Source organism: Aptenodytes patagonicus, chromosome 1 (genome assembly GCF_965638725.1).
Source record: "Aptenodytes patagonicus chromosome 1, bAptPat1.pri.cur, whole genome shotgun sequence".
Lineage (NCBI taxonomy): Eukaryota > Metazoa > Chordata > Aves > Sphenisciformes > Spheniscidae > Aptenodytes > Aptenodytes patagonicus.
The window spans coordinates 205,954,813-205,968,775 of NC_134949.1; the positions used below are offsets into that span (position 1 = coordinate 205,954,813).

Genomic DNA, 13,963 nt, shown 5'->3' on the forward strand with positions numbered 1-13,963 from the left:
TGTTCAGTATGACCAAACATTTTTATGTGGGTTAGGGTAGAAGGCCTGATGCTGTCCTAGTTGAAGTTACGAAAACCCCGCCAGCTCAATGGGAGTTATGTGGGCCTCCGTGTACACCTAAATGCATTATGCTCAAAGACCAACAGGAGAATCTATTATAGTATCTGCTTTTGAAGATTAGTCAGGATGACCTGGGAGGACTTTAACTGCCCCATCTGTTCTTTATCTCTAAAGATAGTCATGCTATTTTTAACAGGCATATAAGGGAACATAGGATCAATTCATAGAAAAACACACACTGAACACAGTGATTTCTTGATTGCTATGTAAATTACTGCTGATATTTTAATTGCCCATTTACTGCTTTGTTTAGCAAGTGAGATTTCCTTCCTTAATGTGAAGTACTTCAAATATGTTTTTATTACCACCAGGAGTCTTTTTTTGCATCTTCAGCCTTTTCTAGTAGTAAGCATACTATTTACAAATATACAACAATTCTAAATATGTTCTGACTTTTTTTTTTAATTCAAGCCACTACCAAAAAACATGGTGTCAAGACTATGTGAGTCCAAAAAGGTGTGTGCTGCAGCTGATATGCAACTCCAGGTATGTTCTTTGCATTCTAGTCTCTACTCTCTATCCAGAGCTTACAGAACGTATTTTAATTCTTATAATTTTACCAAATTTCTATTTTAAGGTAGAGACATTATATAACTATATGCAAATTAGTGAAAATTAATTCATTTTGATATTAATTTTCACGTTTGTTTTTGTGAATGTATTCTGTGTTGCCTGCTTAAAGCTAAAGGTCTAAATCTGTAGGAAAGTATTGTGAAAACCACAGCTTTTGAAAATGGCTGGATTATCAGAATTCCCAGATGTGGTTTAAGATTGAGTGCTTAAATTAACAGAATCGTTTAGGGACAACTTGCAGTAGAGGAAGTATTTGTGTACCTTTGGGTCATTAAAAGTGTAGCAGGACTGAGAGATACAGGCCACCTTAGTAAAATCAAACCAGCTCATTTATTTAGTAGAATGTGATTTGAGCTCCTTGTCTTCTGCAGCTCCAGTATGAAAGTGGCAATGTGTTACTGCCATCAAAACTGGTGGCTGAGCTATAAGGTTGTAAGACTTCTCTCTCACAGTGTTGGGAGCAGTGATTAAATTTATAAACCTTTATTTTCTGTGGTTGATCAGTCATTCCCATAACAAACTATCAGTGTTGCTTTTCTTCAAAGGAAGTAAAGGAAATTAGGGTTCTATGTAAAATGGGTATTTAGTTTTTTTCAGTCCTGCAACAGCAGTTCTCAGATGTGAACAGTAGCATTAGCATCCAGCCAAGTTTTTTTTACAGTGAGAGTTTGGCTGCATTTAGTATGCTACAAGCTTCTGCTGTGTGATTTTTGTGATTTTGTTTTCTTCTTTGTTAAGCCAGAAGCATATAATTTTTCTTTTTACAGTTGACCTAGTGTTTAGGTGAGATAACTCTGCTAGTACCTTAATAAAGGGTAGTCATTATTTTTGAGATGTGGAAAGAAACAAATTTAAAGATCAGATCTTTGTAATTCTTCACTTTGAAAAGTGCCCAAATGATTGCAACCCTGTCTACAAACATGAGTTGTGCTGGTTAACTGAAGTTGATTTAAAAGAAAAACTTAGTTAAATATTTGCAGTTTGCTCTGTGCAGTTATTTATAGTGATTTAAAACTAGTTGGAATACTGGAGTGTGGACCTGTAAATGTATAAGTGTCAGTTACACTGATCAAACCCAGACTTAACACTGTTCTCAGTGTATACATATATTTTTCATTGGTTAAACTTAATGGATTTTTTGAATTATGCTTTCAGTGCAGTGCTGGCTGTCAGTGGCCAGTGTTGGCTGTGCAGGTGTGAACAAGGAGGGTGCTACCTTTGGCTATACCTCTGTGACATGAAAATAACTGCACCCTCTCTACAGGTCTGATTTTGAAATGCACACTCTTGGCTCTGAAAGTTTCTCATACAGAGATAGCTGAGAATCCAGAAAGAATGTGGGCAAGAATATAATTAATTCATATAGGAGGGTTTTTTTGGGAAAAAAACAATTCTGGATTAAAATAAAATTCATACTAAGAATTCTTAGTGGTGGACCTCTATTCATGAAATCCACCAACACAGAATAATTTGCCAATGTACAGACTAGTAACCACCAAAGTAATGATCAAGTGCTTTCACATGCACCCATTCTTTTCTGGTGTGTCCATAACAGCTATATATAGATCTGACAGATTTCCTTTCAACTTTTACTATGTATTTGCTATAATCTTGTCAAGGTTTGAGACCAAATTGACAGTGTGGGGGCTAAATGGGCTTGGATACCAAGAACACTTTAAGTCACAGATATCTTAACAAGTGACATGGCCTCCCTGTCCTGTGGCGGGGGAGGTGGCGTGGTCCACAAGTAAGTCAAGGAGGGGCCATTGCGTCGGTCCCATGGGGTGGGCTGTGCAATCCCCCTGCCACTGTTGGCCCTCAGCTGCTCCTGGGGTCTCTGTAGGGTCTGTCCTGGAGTGACTCCAGACCCCATAGCTTTAGAACTGGGGAGAGAACACCCACTTCTGGTGGGCTTAAATTCCTGCAGGTACCTAATGATTAACTGGTGCTGGCAATGATGTGGTGATTAAGCAGGCTGCTTGCCCTCAGATTACTCTTGTGTAACTAATGTTCAACCAGTCTCAACCCGTGCCAAATGACCACAATGCCACACTGAATAATATTATCCATTTCCTACTTTCAGCACCATGTTTTTGGAGATTCCAAATGTAATACCCACAGAAGTATGCACTCATTTCAAAGAGACAGACTGGTAGAGCCATTCTGTTTATTAATTCAGAAAAAATGTCCCAGAGAAGTTGACTGCATGGCAAATATGGAGTTCATACGTTCCTTTGTAGAAGTGTGTATTGTTACTCATGCAGATATAATAATTCATTGAAGAAGAACATGTATTTCAATCTGCAGATGCCAAAGTATATAGGTACTGCTAATGTATATACCTGAAAAAACTGTGAATGATGACTCTAATACCTTTCCTTCAGACTTTGCAAAGAGTATATTCTATATTGACGACTAGATGCTACATAAGCTATATTTGACCTTTAAAAGAGAGAAAAATGCTTACAAATTTTCCAGCAGTGGGGAAAATGCCTAAAGGTTCTTTTGTGATCTGTTCAGAAAATAAGTGTGTTGGCATGTGAAAATAAGAAATAATGTTGGTTTTTCATCATAACTATAATATCTCTGCATTTTCTTCCAGCTCATGTAATCAGTTACTCAAGAGGAAAGATAGGAGAATCCATGCATCTCCTCATAAGGCTTTTGCCATGCAGATTGAGTCCCAGAGTCTTTCAGTCAGTAGTAACTTCACTGGAAAATGCATAACTGTTTACATATTAGTGCTGTTAAGCAGACAAGGAGCTAGAAAGAACTGGAATCAAGTGAAACTAATAAATACCAATGTCAGTGCAAAATAGAGAGACAGTATGAAGATAGATAACTATTTGATGGCCTTTTTATATTTTTAGGTCTTTTGGGAAATGTGTTTTACTGAAATTAGAAATCATCTAGCTACTGCTTGATATTAAGTGTTAGCATGCTCCTCAGCAGTATCACCTAAAATCCTGTGGTCCTGGGATGTGTCTCCCTTTCCCATTTGAAAGGCCTGTGTAAACCACAGAACTGTGGGTTGTAGATGGGAATGCTTATGGCTATAAAGTTCATCCAAGTTTATTTTCAGGGATGGGTTTTTTTTTTTTAAACTATGCTGTCCAGGCGGCCTGGCTCATAGCTTTCTTCCCATGCTTTACATGTGCCAGAATCGAGGGAAAACTTATAGCTGGCTTCAGTGACTCGTTTCCCTATCACCATGTTGTTCTGTAGGCAGTCCATTTCACTAGCCTTCAGCTGACATTCCCCCACTGCCTAGCTGTGAGTTGAGCTTTTGCTCCAGCTCCCTGACCACAAACTACTTGACTCCTGTCCTGGTTTTGGCTGGGATAGATTTAATTTCCTTCCTAGTAGCTGGTATAGTGCTGTGTTTTGGATTTAGGATGAGAACAATGTTGATAACACACCGATGTTTTAGTTGTTGCTAGGTAGTGCTTACACTAGTCAAGGACTTTTCAGCTTCTCACGCTCTACCAACTGAGAAGGCTGGAGGTGCACAAGAAGCTGGGAGGGGGCACAGCCAGGACAGCTGACCCAAACTGGTCAAAGGGATATTCCATACCATGTGACGTCATGCTCAGTACAGAAACTGGGGGAAAGCTGGCCGGGGGGGCCGCTGCTCGGTGACTGGCTGGGCATCGCTCGGCGGCTGGTGAGCAATTGCATTGTGCATCACTTGCTTGGTATATTCTACTATTATTATTAATATTAATGTTAATAATATTTTATTTCAATTATTAAACTGTTCTTATGTCAGTCCATGAGTTTTCTCGCTTTTAGTCCTCTGATTCTCTCCCCCATCCCACTGGGGCCAGGGGGGAGGAGAGTGAGCGAGCGGCTGTGTGGTGCTTGGTTGCCGGCTGAGGTTAAACCACAACAACTCCAAATTTTACTTTAGAGAAGGTCCACTGCCGTGCAGTCCGCTCCATCTTGTGAGGAACACTGAAGAGCAACTGCAAACAGGTCCTAACAAAGCTGAGAGATAGAAAAAAGAGAATTAAGGCTGGGGTGAAGCAGGATGCTAAAGTCTATTGTCAGATGCTGAAGTTCCTCATGTTTGGTTTGGGTTTTTTGGAGAGGAGAGGGAAGTCGGTGTAAAATGACTCCTGCAGAGTCACAAAGGCCTAGGGTGACAGGAGAAAGTGAGTTTTCTAGGACTGTTACATCAGGTAATTTTCAGATCTATTCATGGTACTTACTGTTGGTCATATTCTCAGTCACCCTTGCTACCATAAATGCTGTAAGCTTTTGTTAAACTTTGTTAAAAAATGAACCAGAATTCCAGAGACCAGCTCCGAGGATGAAAAGTACAAGCAAAGGCATTGCGAAGTCTCTTTCTCTTCTAAGATAAGGGTAAAAAATGTTGCAGTTTTTATAATCTAGTATAGGTTTTTCTTTAGATTTTTAGTTTTTCAGATTATCAATATAATGATGGAAAATTTAAAATACCCCTGCAAAGTTTGGTTTTAAAAAATAAGTACTCATTATTATTTGCCATTTGGTGCAGTGTCTTCATGGAGTTATCCTCTGAACAGATACTTGCTGCCTACTCTGGGCAATGGGCGATGTTACGTGCTTGCATCTCTTGTTCGGTGTTGCTATCTGGGACACAAAACTTGCAATGTCATTAATGGCCAATTGGGCAAGTTTAGGTCTTACTGACCTCTTTTCTCCTCATTAGCCATGTAGGAAGCAAGCAGGAAATTCAGGAGTAGCTCCTGCAAGTCATGGCTTCTTCACTCCTCTCCTTATAACCCTCAGTTTTTCTTGAAAAAAGTCAATTTTCACATTTATCATTTGTCAACAAACACTGTCAAAGGATTTATCGAGTATGTTAGGAGACAGCTTATTCAAACAGAAGGAATATGGTCCTTTAGAAACAGTCACAATTTTGGTGAAAGTATGTGTTGTATGCAGCCCAAATAAAATAAATGCTGAATTCTGATAAATTATTAAAGAGTTCAGAATGGTTTTGTATCAAAATTTCATAATAAAGAATCTTTTCACAGGTTGGGGGTGGTGGTGTTATTCAGATTGCATAAAACATCCATTCTCCATGGATGAAGAATGCCTCCAAACAGACTTTTCTCCATAAAATTTCTGCATTTCATGGTTATAATTCCTAAAGCAGTGTGTTTATCTCATTGGGAATGGTATTGCAGTGTCCCTGGGAGTGTGACTGGGCCTCAATCTCTAGCCAAATTATTTGCTTCACCCCTTTCACAAAAGCTTTTTGAGGCTCCCTGCCATTAATTTTCCTATGAAATGTGCCTACCGCAGGATGGTCTGACCTGAACTCTTTGGCTTAAATATCTGAATCCACCAAACTTCTCAAAAATATCTTGTGTTGCACAGCAGCGGGTGTCCTCTTCTTCTGTCTTTCCTGCACTTCCACAGAATAGGAAATCTGCATATTAAAAAAAATAAATGCTGCAATTTTTTTCAGTGATGGCACACACTGAGCCTTGGCACTGTCTTCTATCCATGCCTATTTCATGTTTGCTGTTAAAATGCCAGATACTCTGCTTCGCTATCTTTGCTTGAAAAGTCTTTTTATTGGTGCTGCTTTCCTGATCTCCAAACACTTCAGTAATTTAGTCATGCACCAGTGTTCCGCTGTAGTTCACATGCTTCTGCACAAAAATTGCCTATGAACCAGCTCTTACCTCTGGCAAAGTACCCTCCTGGTGCAGTGTGATCTCAGGCTAAGCTTACACTGCAGCAATTTATTGCTCTGATTGTGAGAGCTAAAATAAAGGAAGCATCTGCCTTAGTACTACACTGTTCAAGTGCTCTAGCTGAAGCTCAGGGGCATCAGCAGCTCCGTGTGCAGCTTCTTATGTTCACTGCCTGGGCCGTAACTTGTCCCTGCAGGTGTGATGTGTTCTCATGGCTGCACGCACACATCTTGGACTAGCTTATTTTGCTGTGTCCACTCAAATAACTTTAAGTCTTTTTATTAAATCTATTTAAAAATATTCTTTTTGAAAAGGGGAATTGCTGGAGGGCTTTAGGGACAAGTCTTAATTTTATTTAAAAATGCAGGCAATTTAGTACTGCCAGTGTTCTCAGTGACCTAAACACGGATTTATGATAGGTCATGATGGTGGTGGTTGGTGTACTCCAGAAACCTGTTTCTCTCCTTGTATGTTATACTAAAAATAGGAGATTTACGAAACCATATATATTTAAACTCTTCCCTCTCCCTATTCTCTCTTTCCCATTCTTTTCTATTTGTCTTTTTTGGTTGTCAAATGCCAATGCCACGTGCCAAAGACAAATGTATTTTATCTCTTCAGGTATGTTATGCTGCCATGTGCCAAAGGCAAACATGTATTTTATCTCTTCAGGTATTTTATGCTGCCTTGGACCAAATCTACCATGGGAAACATCCTCTAAAAAAGTCAACCACAGAAATTTTAAAGGAAACACAGGAGAAATTTTATGGATTGCCATATGTACCTAATACAGTGAGTAGAAAAATACTGACTGAATAAGCTACACCTTTTCTTTGATAGGATATTAATACCCCTACCTCTCCCTGCCCCTTGCCCCACACACTCACATGCTTACTGTTGTATTGTTATGTTGAGTTTTCTTTCTTTCAGCCACTTTATACAGAGAGTAGGGTGTTGGAAATTTTCAGCTAAAAACTAAAATTTAATTAATGTACCCGTTTTTGTACAGGTTTAGTCTTGTCGTGCTGAACTTGATTACTTTTTCTTTTATTTTCTTATTAAGGAAGGCATTGGAAACAGTATATTGGAAAGAGGGTTTATTCTAGCTTTGCAAAGGACTGTTTGTAAAAGGCAACAAAGCACTGCGCTGCATGTTGGTGTTTGTATACTGTCAGTGTCAGCATGTGAGAGCAAGTCAGTGTGAAGTAGGACTTGGAAGTGAGTTTTTCTCACTGCACTGCTGTGACCTTTGGCACGTCACTTATTTATCCTTTCATGTGGTATCTGAAAGTGTTAAAGCCCAGAGTTCTACTGAGCTATGTAATTTTGATCTTCATCATGACTGATCATGCATTTGTTCTGTACTTCATATGACATCCAAAGGTGCAGTTTGCATAGATGATAGTAATGGGATTTCCTGGGCTGTCTGGAGCTGAATTCCCAGCCGGAGCATGGTCTGAATCACTGTTTGACACTTTGGTCAGAATACCCAGATCCTTTCTCTGTTTTCTGCTTCTCAGGAAATGTACTTTTCTCCTTAGCAAAAATGTGACTTTCGTTCTCTGAGAAGGGTATTAGGAGATCCATGCTTCAGCCCTTTCCTCATCGAAACTGTACTGCTTCTGCTGGCCTGGCAAAGCCAGGGAAGTGGAAGCAAGGTGTCTTCAGAGTATGATGTCTGGCTTCTTAGCATTTTTGTAAGTGTTGTTTTACACCATTCCTCCGCAGGTGTTAGTTATCCAGTGAACGGAACAGTTCCCTGCTTTGAAAGTTAGCCTGCGTTTTTTGTTCCATTTAAAGTACTTTTTATTTAGCTGTTTCCGTCAAAAGATTGTAACATCTTGTAATGAGCATAGCCTCAATATGAAGAGGGACAGCAAGTTTTGGCCAGCAAACTGTACTGTGAACTTTTGAATTGTCAGAAAGTCTATGTTCTTTACATTTATAGAATGTAGAATGTAAAACTCAGTGAAACATTAGAAGAACGTTAGCGCTCTGTAGAGTAATTAATGTCTGTAATTTAGCTTGCTGTCCTTTGCTGCTCTTTCTTCCGAACTTAAGATATGTTTTCAGTTTAATTTGTAGTCCAGATAAAAAAAAAAGTCTTGAAAGTAAAAGTTTGGTTTTGTTTTTTTTTTTTTAAGTGACGAGATTATATGCCTTCCTTTCATTTAATTTCAGAGCTAGACGTTGAAATATAGTAACAGAGACCAGCTTTTATTTTTGTCTGTCATCTGGCTAGGTACATGTATGGCTGGCAGAGAAAACAAAGTATTTTGATTATTTGAATTTTACCTGCTCTCTATAGGTTTAGATTCAATTATGAATTGCTAAGTCAGGCTTGTATATCTTAAGTTAGTGGTGTTGGGTAAAAGTAATTCTTCCTTAGTGAAGATCTTAACTGCATTAATGTGATTTTCTGTAGTAGCATTGTCTGTCAGGGCTGCACAAGCATCCATTATTATCTCCTCCTGATAAACTTGGGCTTCAAGCTCATTGTGCAGATTCATTTTCTGAAATAGAGCTACAGCATATATCTTCAGCAGATGAATTTCTGTCTTTCTGAGGCACAGCTCAGATAATAGGACAATTTGTATGCATCTTTTTGTTATAGTACTTTCAAAATGAGGCACATAAACTACACCTAATAAGTAAATGCTGCTGTACCTATGTGGTGATACCTATTTTAAGGTAAACCAAAGCATCGTCCTCAGCAAATATGTCTTATGTGCCAACAGTAGGAGGGATAGTGGGAAGAAAATCCTGACGAAGTCTGTATTTGCCATTCAAACAGTTTTTACAGGCATTGGGGCAGTTGGCACTGCATGCAGTAGTATTTACATTGGCTGCATTGACACAGACGATCGCAGAAGTAGTGCCACATGCTAGGCAGAAAGGAAGAATGGAGCAGACTGTAGACAGACGGAAGCACAGAGAAACAGCACTCCACAAGACTTTGTTTTCCTGAAGAATGCAAATCTCGATTTCTGGCTGGCCATTGCTTATCTGTTCAAAAGTACACAGGGTTTGCTGCTGGCTCCTGGAAGATGAAATTCCACTGGGATTTCTTTGCTCTATTACCGAATCCAGAAGCTGACGACTGCCAGGCAGGGGGCAAGGAAATGTATCTGCCTGTTTTAGTAGTGTCTGGCAGTTTTGTTGCCAGAGGACATTTGTGTTACTGAGTTTGGAAAATGAATAGAAATTTTGCACAGGCTGGATTCTTGAGTCCTTGTGATGCCTTTAAAAAGCAATCAGTCTTCCTTTTGACTCTTCTAAGAAAGCAAGATAAACCAAATAATAATGACCACACATTTTCCTGCCATTTCTTCCTGAAAGTACTTGGTGTCAAAATCTGTGCACTGTGGGGAATTCAGTACTCTGCTTTTGCTCCAAACTTTGCTTCAAATCATAGCTTATTTCTCATCTCTTGTGAAGCCAGTTTCCATTTACTATGGCCTGCCTTGCAATTGATAACACTGTCTGCTTTTAGAGTATCTCCTCTGGTCTCTTCTACCTTTGTCTCCAGGATGCTTAGAGAGACTTTTTTAAAAGTATCAGGTGACCCTTTGATCAACCTGAGACATGATCAAAGTTTCTCCCCATGATCTGTTGCTTAGTCCTCTGCCTGTCCCCCAAGTTCAGACTTGAAAACTACTTTCCTTTGAAACAGTCATCAAAACGTAATGATATGCCATTGTTAGTCCTGCGCCAAGCATAATAATTCCTATCTCCTGCTGTGGGTTTCGGTTCAATATAGTAGCAAAGAATGAGACACAGGGTAAATAGGCTCTGCAGTGATAGTGGAGATTGCAGCCTCCTGCAGTTACAGGAAAGAGCTCCCAATAATGAAGTGGTTTTACAATAAACACCAGCTGCCCAAATCATCATACCTAAATTTTCTTTGTGAAATATTGAATTAGTTTGAATTATTGATTCTTATTTTCAAAAAATTATTATGGACTTACATATTAATTGTCTGTCTACATATTAATTAAAGATTAATACATATTAATCTTTCTTCATGCTAATCTGGAAGTTTGGTGGGAGATGCTGGTTTGACTTGTGACTATGAGGAAAAATGGTTTTGAAGAGTGAGGCACAGTGAATCTGGGTTCTTTTTTAGGTCGCTGCCAAATAGTCCCTTTTGCATTTTTTAAAATTACATGGCCTTCTGGTAAGCTTTTCTTCCAGAAACAGAATTTCTTGTGTGGTACTTCAGTAAAAAGTGCAATGTTGGAATTAACCCACACACATCATTATAATTACATTTGATAGGAGGGAACATGTTGGTATGTAGGGAGCCTTTTGATATGTTTTGGAACACTAAATAATTTGCTATACACCTCTTTGTTCTAGCATGTTAAGTACATATTAGTTCAGAAGGACCACCTCTACTGGTGGCCTAAAATTTACATCAGGTTACAGGTTTAATTATGCTTATATACTTTTGTCCAGAGTGCAGGTTTCTTTGGCAGTATGAGAACTTCTTCATGGCCTATGGTTGCCAGTGACTGGAGAGACCAAAACACCTGTGAGACCAAATATGTTAGCCAGCCAAGTTTGCCAACAGAAAACAAGGCAGGTACTGTTGTAGATACCCTAGAGGGAAAAAGTGTATGAAAAATGGTGTATCACCAATGTGGTTGTTAGTTTTTCTTCTTCCTGCAGCTGGGGGGACTCTGCCCAGACAGGGATCCTGACCTTGGAAGGCTCCATCTAGGTCCTTGTCTTAACTTGCTGGGATTGTGTCTGTCATGTTCCTGACAAAGGAAATCAATGGATGAGATGCAACCTAACATTTGGAGTGCTTGCTCAGGGAGGCTGTCAGGCACTACAGGAAGACATGGCTTGCCATGGGTGCTGAGAACACAAGGATTTCATTAACAGGGCACATATAAAGGCAGCTGAGAGGTTGGTCAGCTGAAGAGGAGTTGGTGTCACTAGACAGAGAGAAATAGCTTCTCTGCAGAGAGAAAATAGTTTCTGCATCACACGTTGTCACCATGTGCCCAAGCCCCCTATTTATTTTGTTGAAGACCACCTGAGAGCAAAAGAGCAGCTGTATGCTTCTTTTTCCTTCTTAGGAGCCTTTTCTTAAGAGTTTGAAGGTGACCTGTCCTCATCTCATGCTTAGTTGTGTTAGCTAAGCCAGAGGCCAAAACTGGAGACAAGGTGGTTTCTGAAATTCTGTATCGCAGTCTTGTACTGATCATGATTGCTGTCAGTAGTGGTGCCGCAGTGAAGAGAAGAGTATCATTTTTAATAGGCCTATTCCTCAGCCTACTGAGGGGTGGCTGGCAGTTTGAGTGAAGTATCTTGTTACTGAATCTGCCATCTGTGTTGTTGTGGCATCTATTGTCTTAGGATTTCTTGTTAGGTCTTTGGAGTGACTACTAATGTGTGGTTATAACTCCAGTCCTGTATAACATTTCATGTGAATATCAGTAACACCATATAAAAAGAATAAGTAGTCAGACTGGGCAAGCAATGAGGCAGCTGTCTTAAAATAAATAAGCGATAACCCTTAACCTCTGAAGGTAAAAGTGGTTTTGAATTCTGAAAACTTTACTCAAGTGGTTAACGTAAATCTTGAAATTATTGGTAAGGAAGGCTAAGTAGTGGCTGCCTATTAAATTTTAAACTGTGATTTCACTTCATATTTTTTTATCTAAAATCTTCCTGAATTTGTCTTAGATAATTATTAAGTTAAACTAATGTAACCTTGGAACCTAAGCAAAACTGAAAGCTAGGTTAAAGGAAGTGAAAAAGAACAGCTAAAAGGTAGAATTGATGCTATTGGCAAAGAGCTTTTAAATGACCAATACTGGGTTGAGGATGAGGGAACAAAATTTATGGTGCTAATCAATAAGATGCTGAAAAGAACTGAGTGGGTGAAAAAGCCTGTACATTTGAATATCTGAGAAAAGGAGGTTATTAGAAAAGTAGAAGCCATATAAAAGTGTGAAAAGTAGAAGATGGGATAAGCTCTAATAAGCCAAAAGTAGAAATTTTGAGCAGCTTAAAAACCAAAAAAGTCAATAATGATTAAAAACAATGCATCAGAAAGAGGAAGGCTGCCAGGTACTTGCTGGAACTGGAAAATAGCTAAGTATGATGATTCAAAAGACATCATGTCGTTATCAGGGAAACTGAACTAAAGACACAACCTATCCTGATGCAAAAAAGATTTGGTAATAAGGGACCAAGCCCTTTGAAGACCTTATTAAGATCATAAAAAAGAAAGAAATCATGATACGACTAGAGATAATTACGAAAAGAATACAAGAATTCAGAACAAAAAAGGCTAGAAATGCTGACTTGAAAAATGCCAGTAGTGAAGGTAATAAAGTTCCATAACTACTGAAGAAGTAAGAGGAGAGTGGGAGAGTAAAACAACAAATGTCAGAGAAAGCAGAAATATTCCATGCCTCTGCCTCAGTGTTTTTTAAAAAACAAGTGAATTTTGATTAGGTATGTAATGCATATAATTTTTGAGACAGATAGAAACACAACTGAGATTAAGGAATGAAAGAGAGAGAATGATTAGATTAGATGTAGTCAGGTTGTCAGAATATTTAAGTTTGTCAAAGCAGTTACTGACCTGGAGGAATTATCACTCTCAAACTCATGAAAAAGTGGTAGTGCTATTATGATAACTACTCTTATGAAGGGCGGAGAACTTGGGAACTGTAGACTAATCATTCAGACTTTGTCACTCAAGAAGTAGTAGAACCAATTATTAAGTAGCTCGTAAGTACCTTGAGAACAATCGAGTGAGCAAAATAACCATGGTTTTGTTAAGAACCATCTGAGATGGAAAAATCCACTTTTCTTCTTAGGAAATTGATTGACCTTGGGAATAGGAAGCAAGTGGTTGATAGCATAACTCTAGACTTAGCAAGCTTTCTGACACTTGCAAATCATAATTCTACAAGCAAACTGTGGAGTTATAGCTGAGGCAACACGGAGAAAACATGCTGACAGAGCAGGTCAAAACTTAGTTTCAGACTGGGACATTTTAAGTGAAAGTCACCAGGGGTCTGTCCAGGAATTACTGCAGTTCTGTGTTTTTGTTAATGATTTGGATGAGAATTTACTTACAATATTTATAGAAGCTCCTTCAGTTGACAAAGATTGCAGAAATCATGAAAAGTAGAATTTAAATGATCCAGAGAATTTGGAACCGAAGTAGTTGGATCACTGTGTCGTAAGTCAAGCAAGCGGGGCAGAAGACCAGCTTGGCTGAACAGGGAACTACTCATGGAGCTCAGGAGGAAAAAGAAACTGTATGATCTCTGGAAGCAAGGTCAGGCTTTGCAGGAAGAGTACAGAGTTGTGGTTCATTTATGCAGGAAGAAGACATGAAAGGCCAAAGCTCAATTAGAGTTGAAACTGGCCAGTGTTTTTTCAAATAACAAGAAAGGCTTTTTTAAGTACGTTAATAGCAAGAGGAGGTCTAAAGAAAACATTGGGCTGATACGTGTTGAAGATGGTTATCTGACTAATAGAGATGAAGAAAAAGCGGAGGCATTTAATGTGGTTTTTGCCTCAGTCTTCAATAATACCGATAGACCTTG

General features: G+C 39.0%; 1 protein-coding gene across 1 annotated transcript in view; it reads left to right on the forward strand.

Moving 5' to 3' along the window:
- Positions 1 to 13,963, forward strand: part of MIPEP (mitochondrial intermediate peptidase) — a 79,696-nt gene that overhangs the window by 44,446 nt on the left and 21,287 nt on the right. The window contains exons 15-16 of the mRNA XM_076328084.1: positions 532 to 606; positions 7,056 to 7,175. Of these exons, the coding sequence (XP_076184199.1) occupies positions 532 to 606; positions 7,056 to 7,175 (195 nt within the window). The remainder of the gene's footprint in view (positions 1 to 531; positions 607 to 7,055; positions 7,176 to 13,963) is intronic.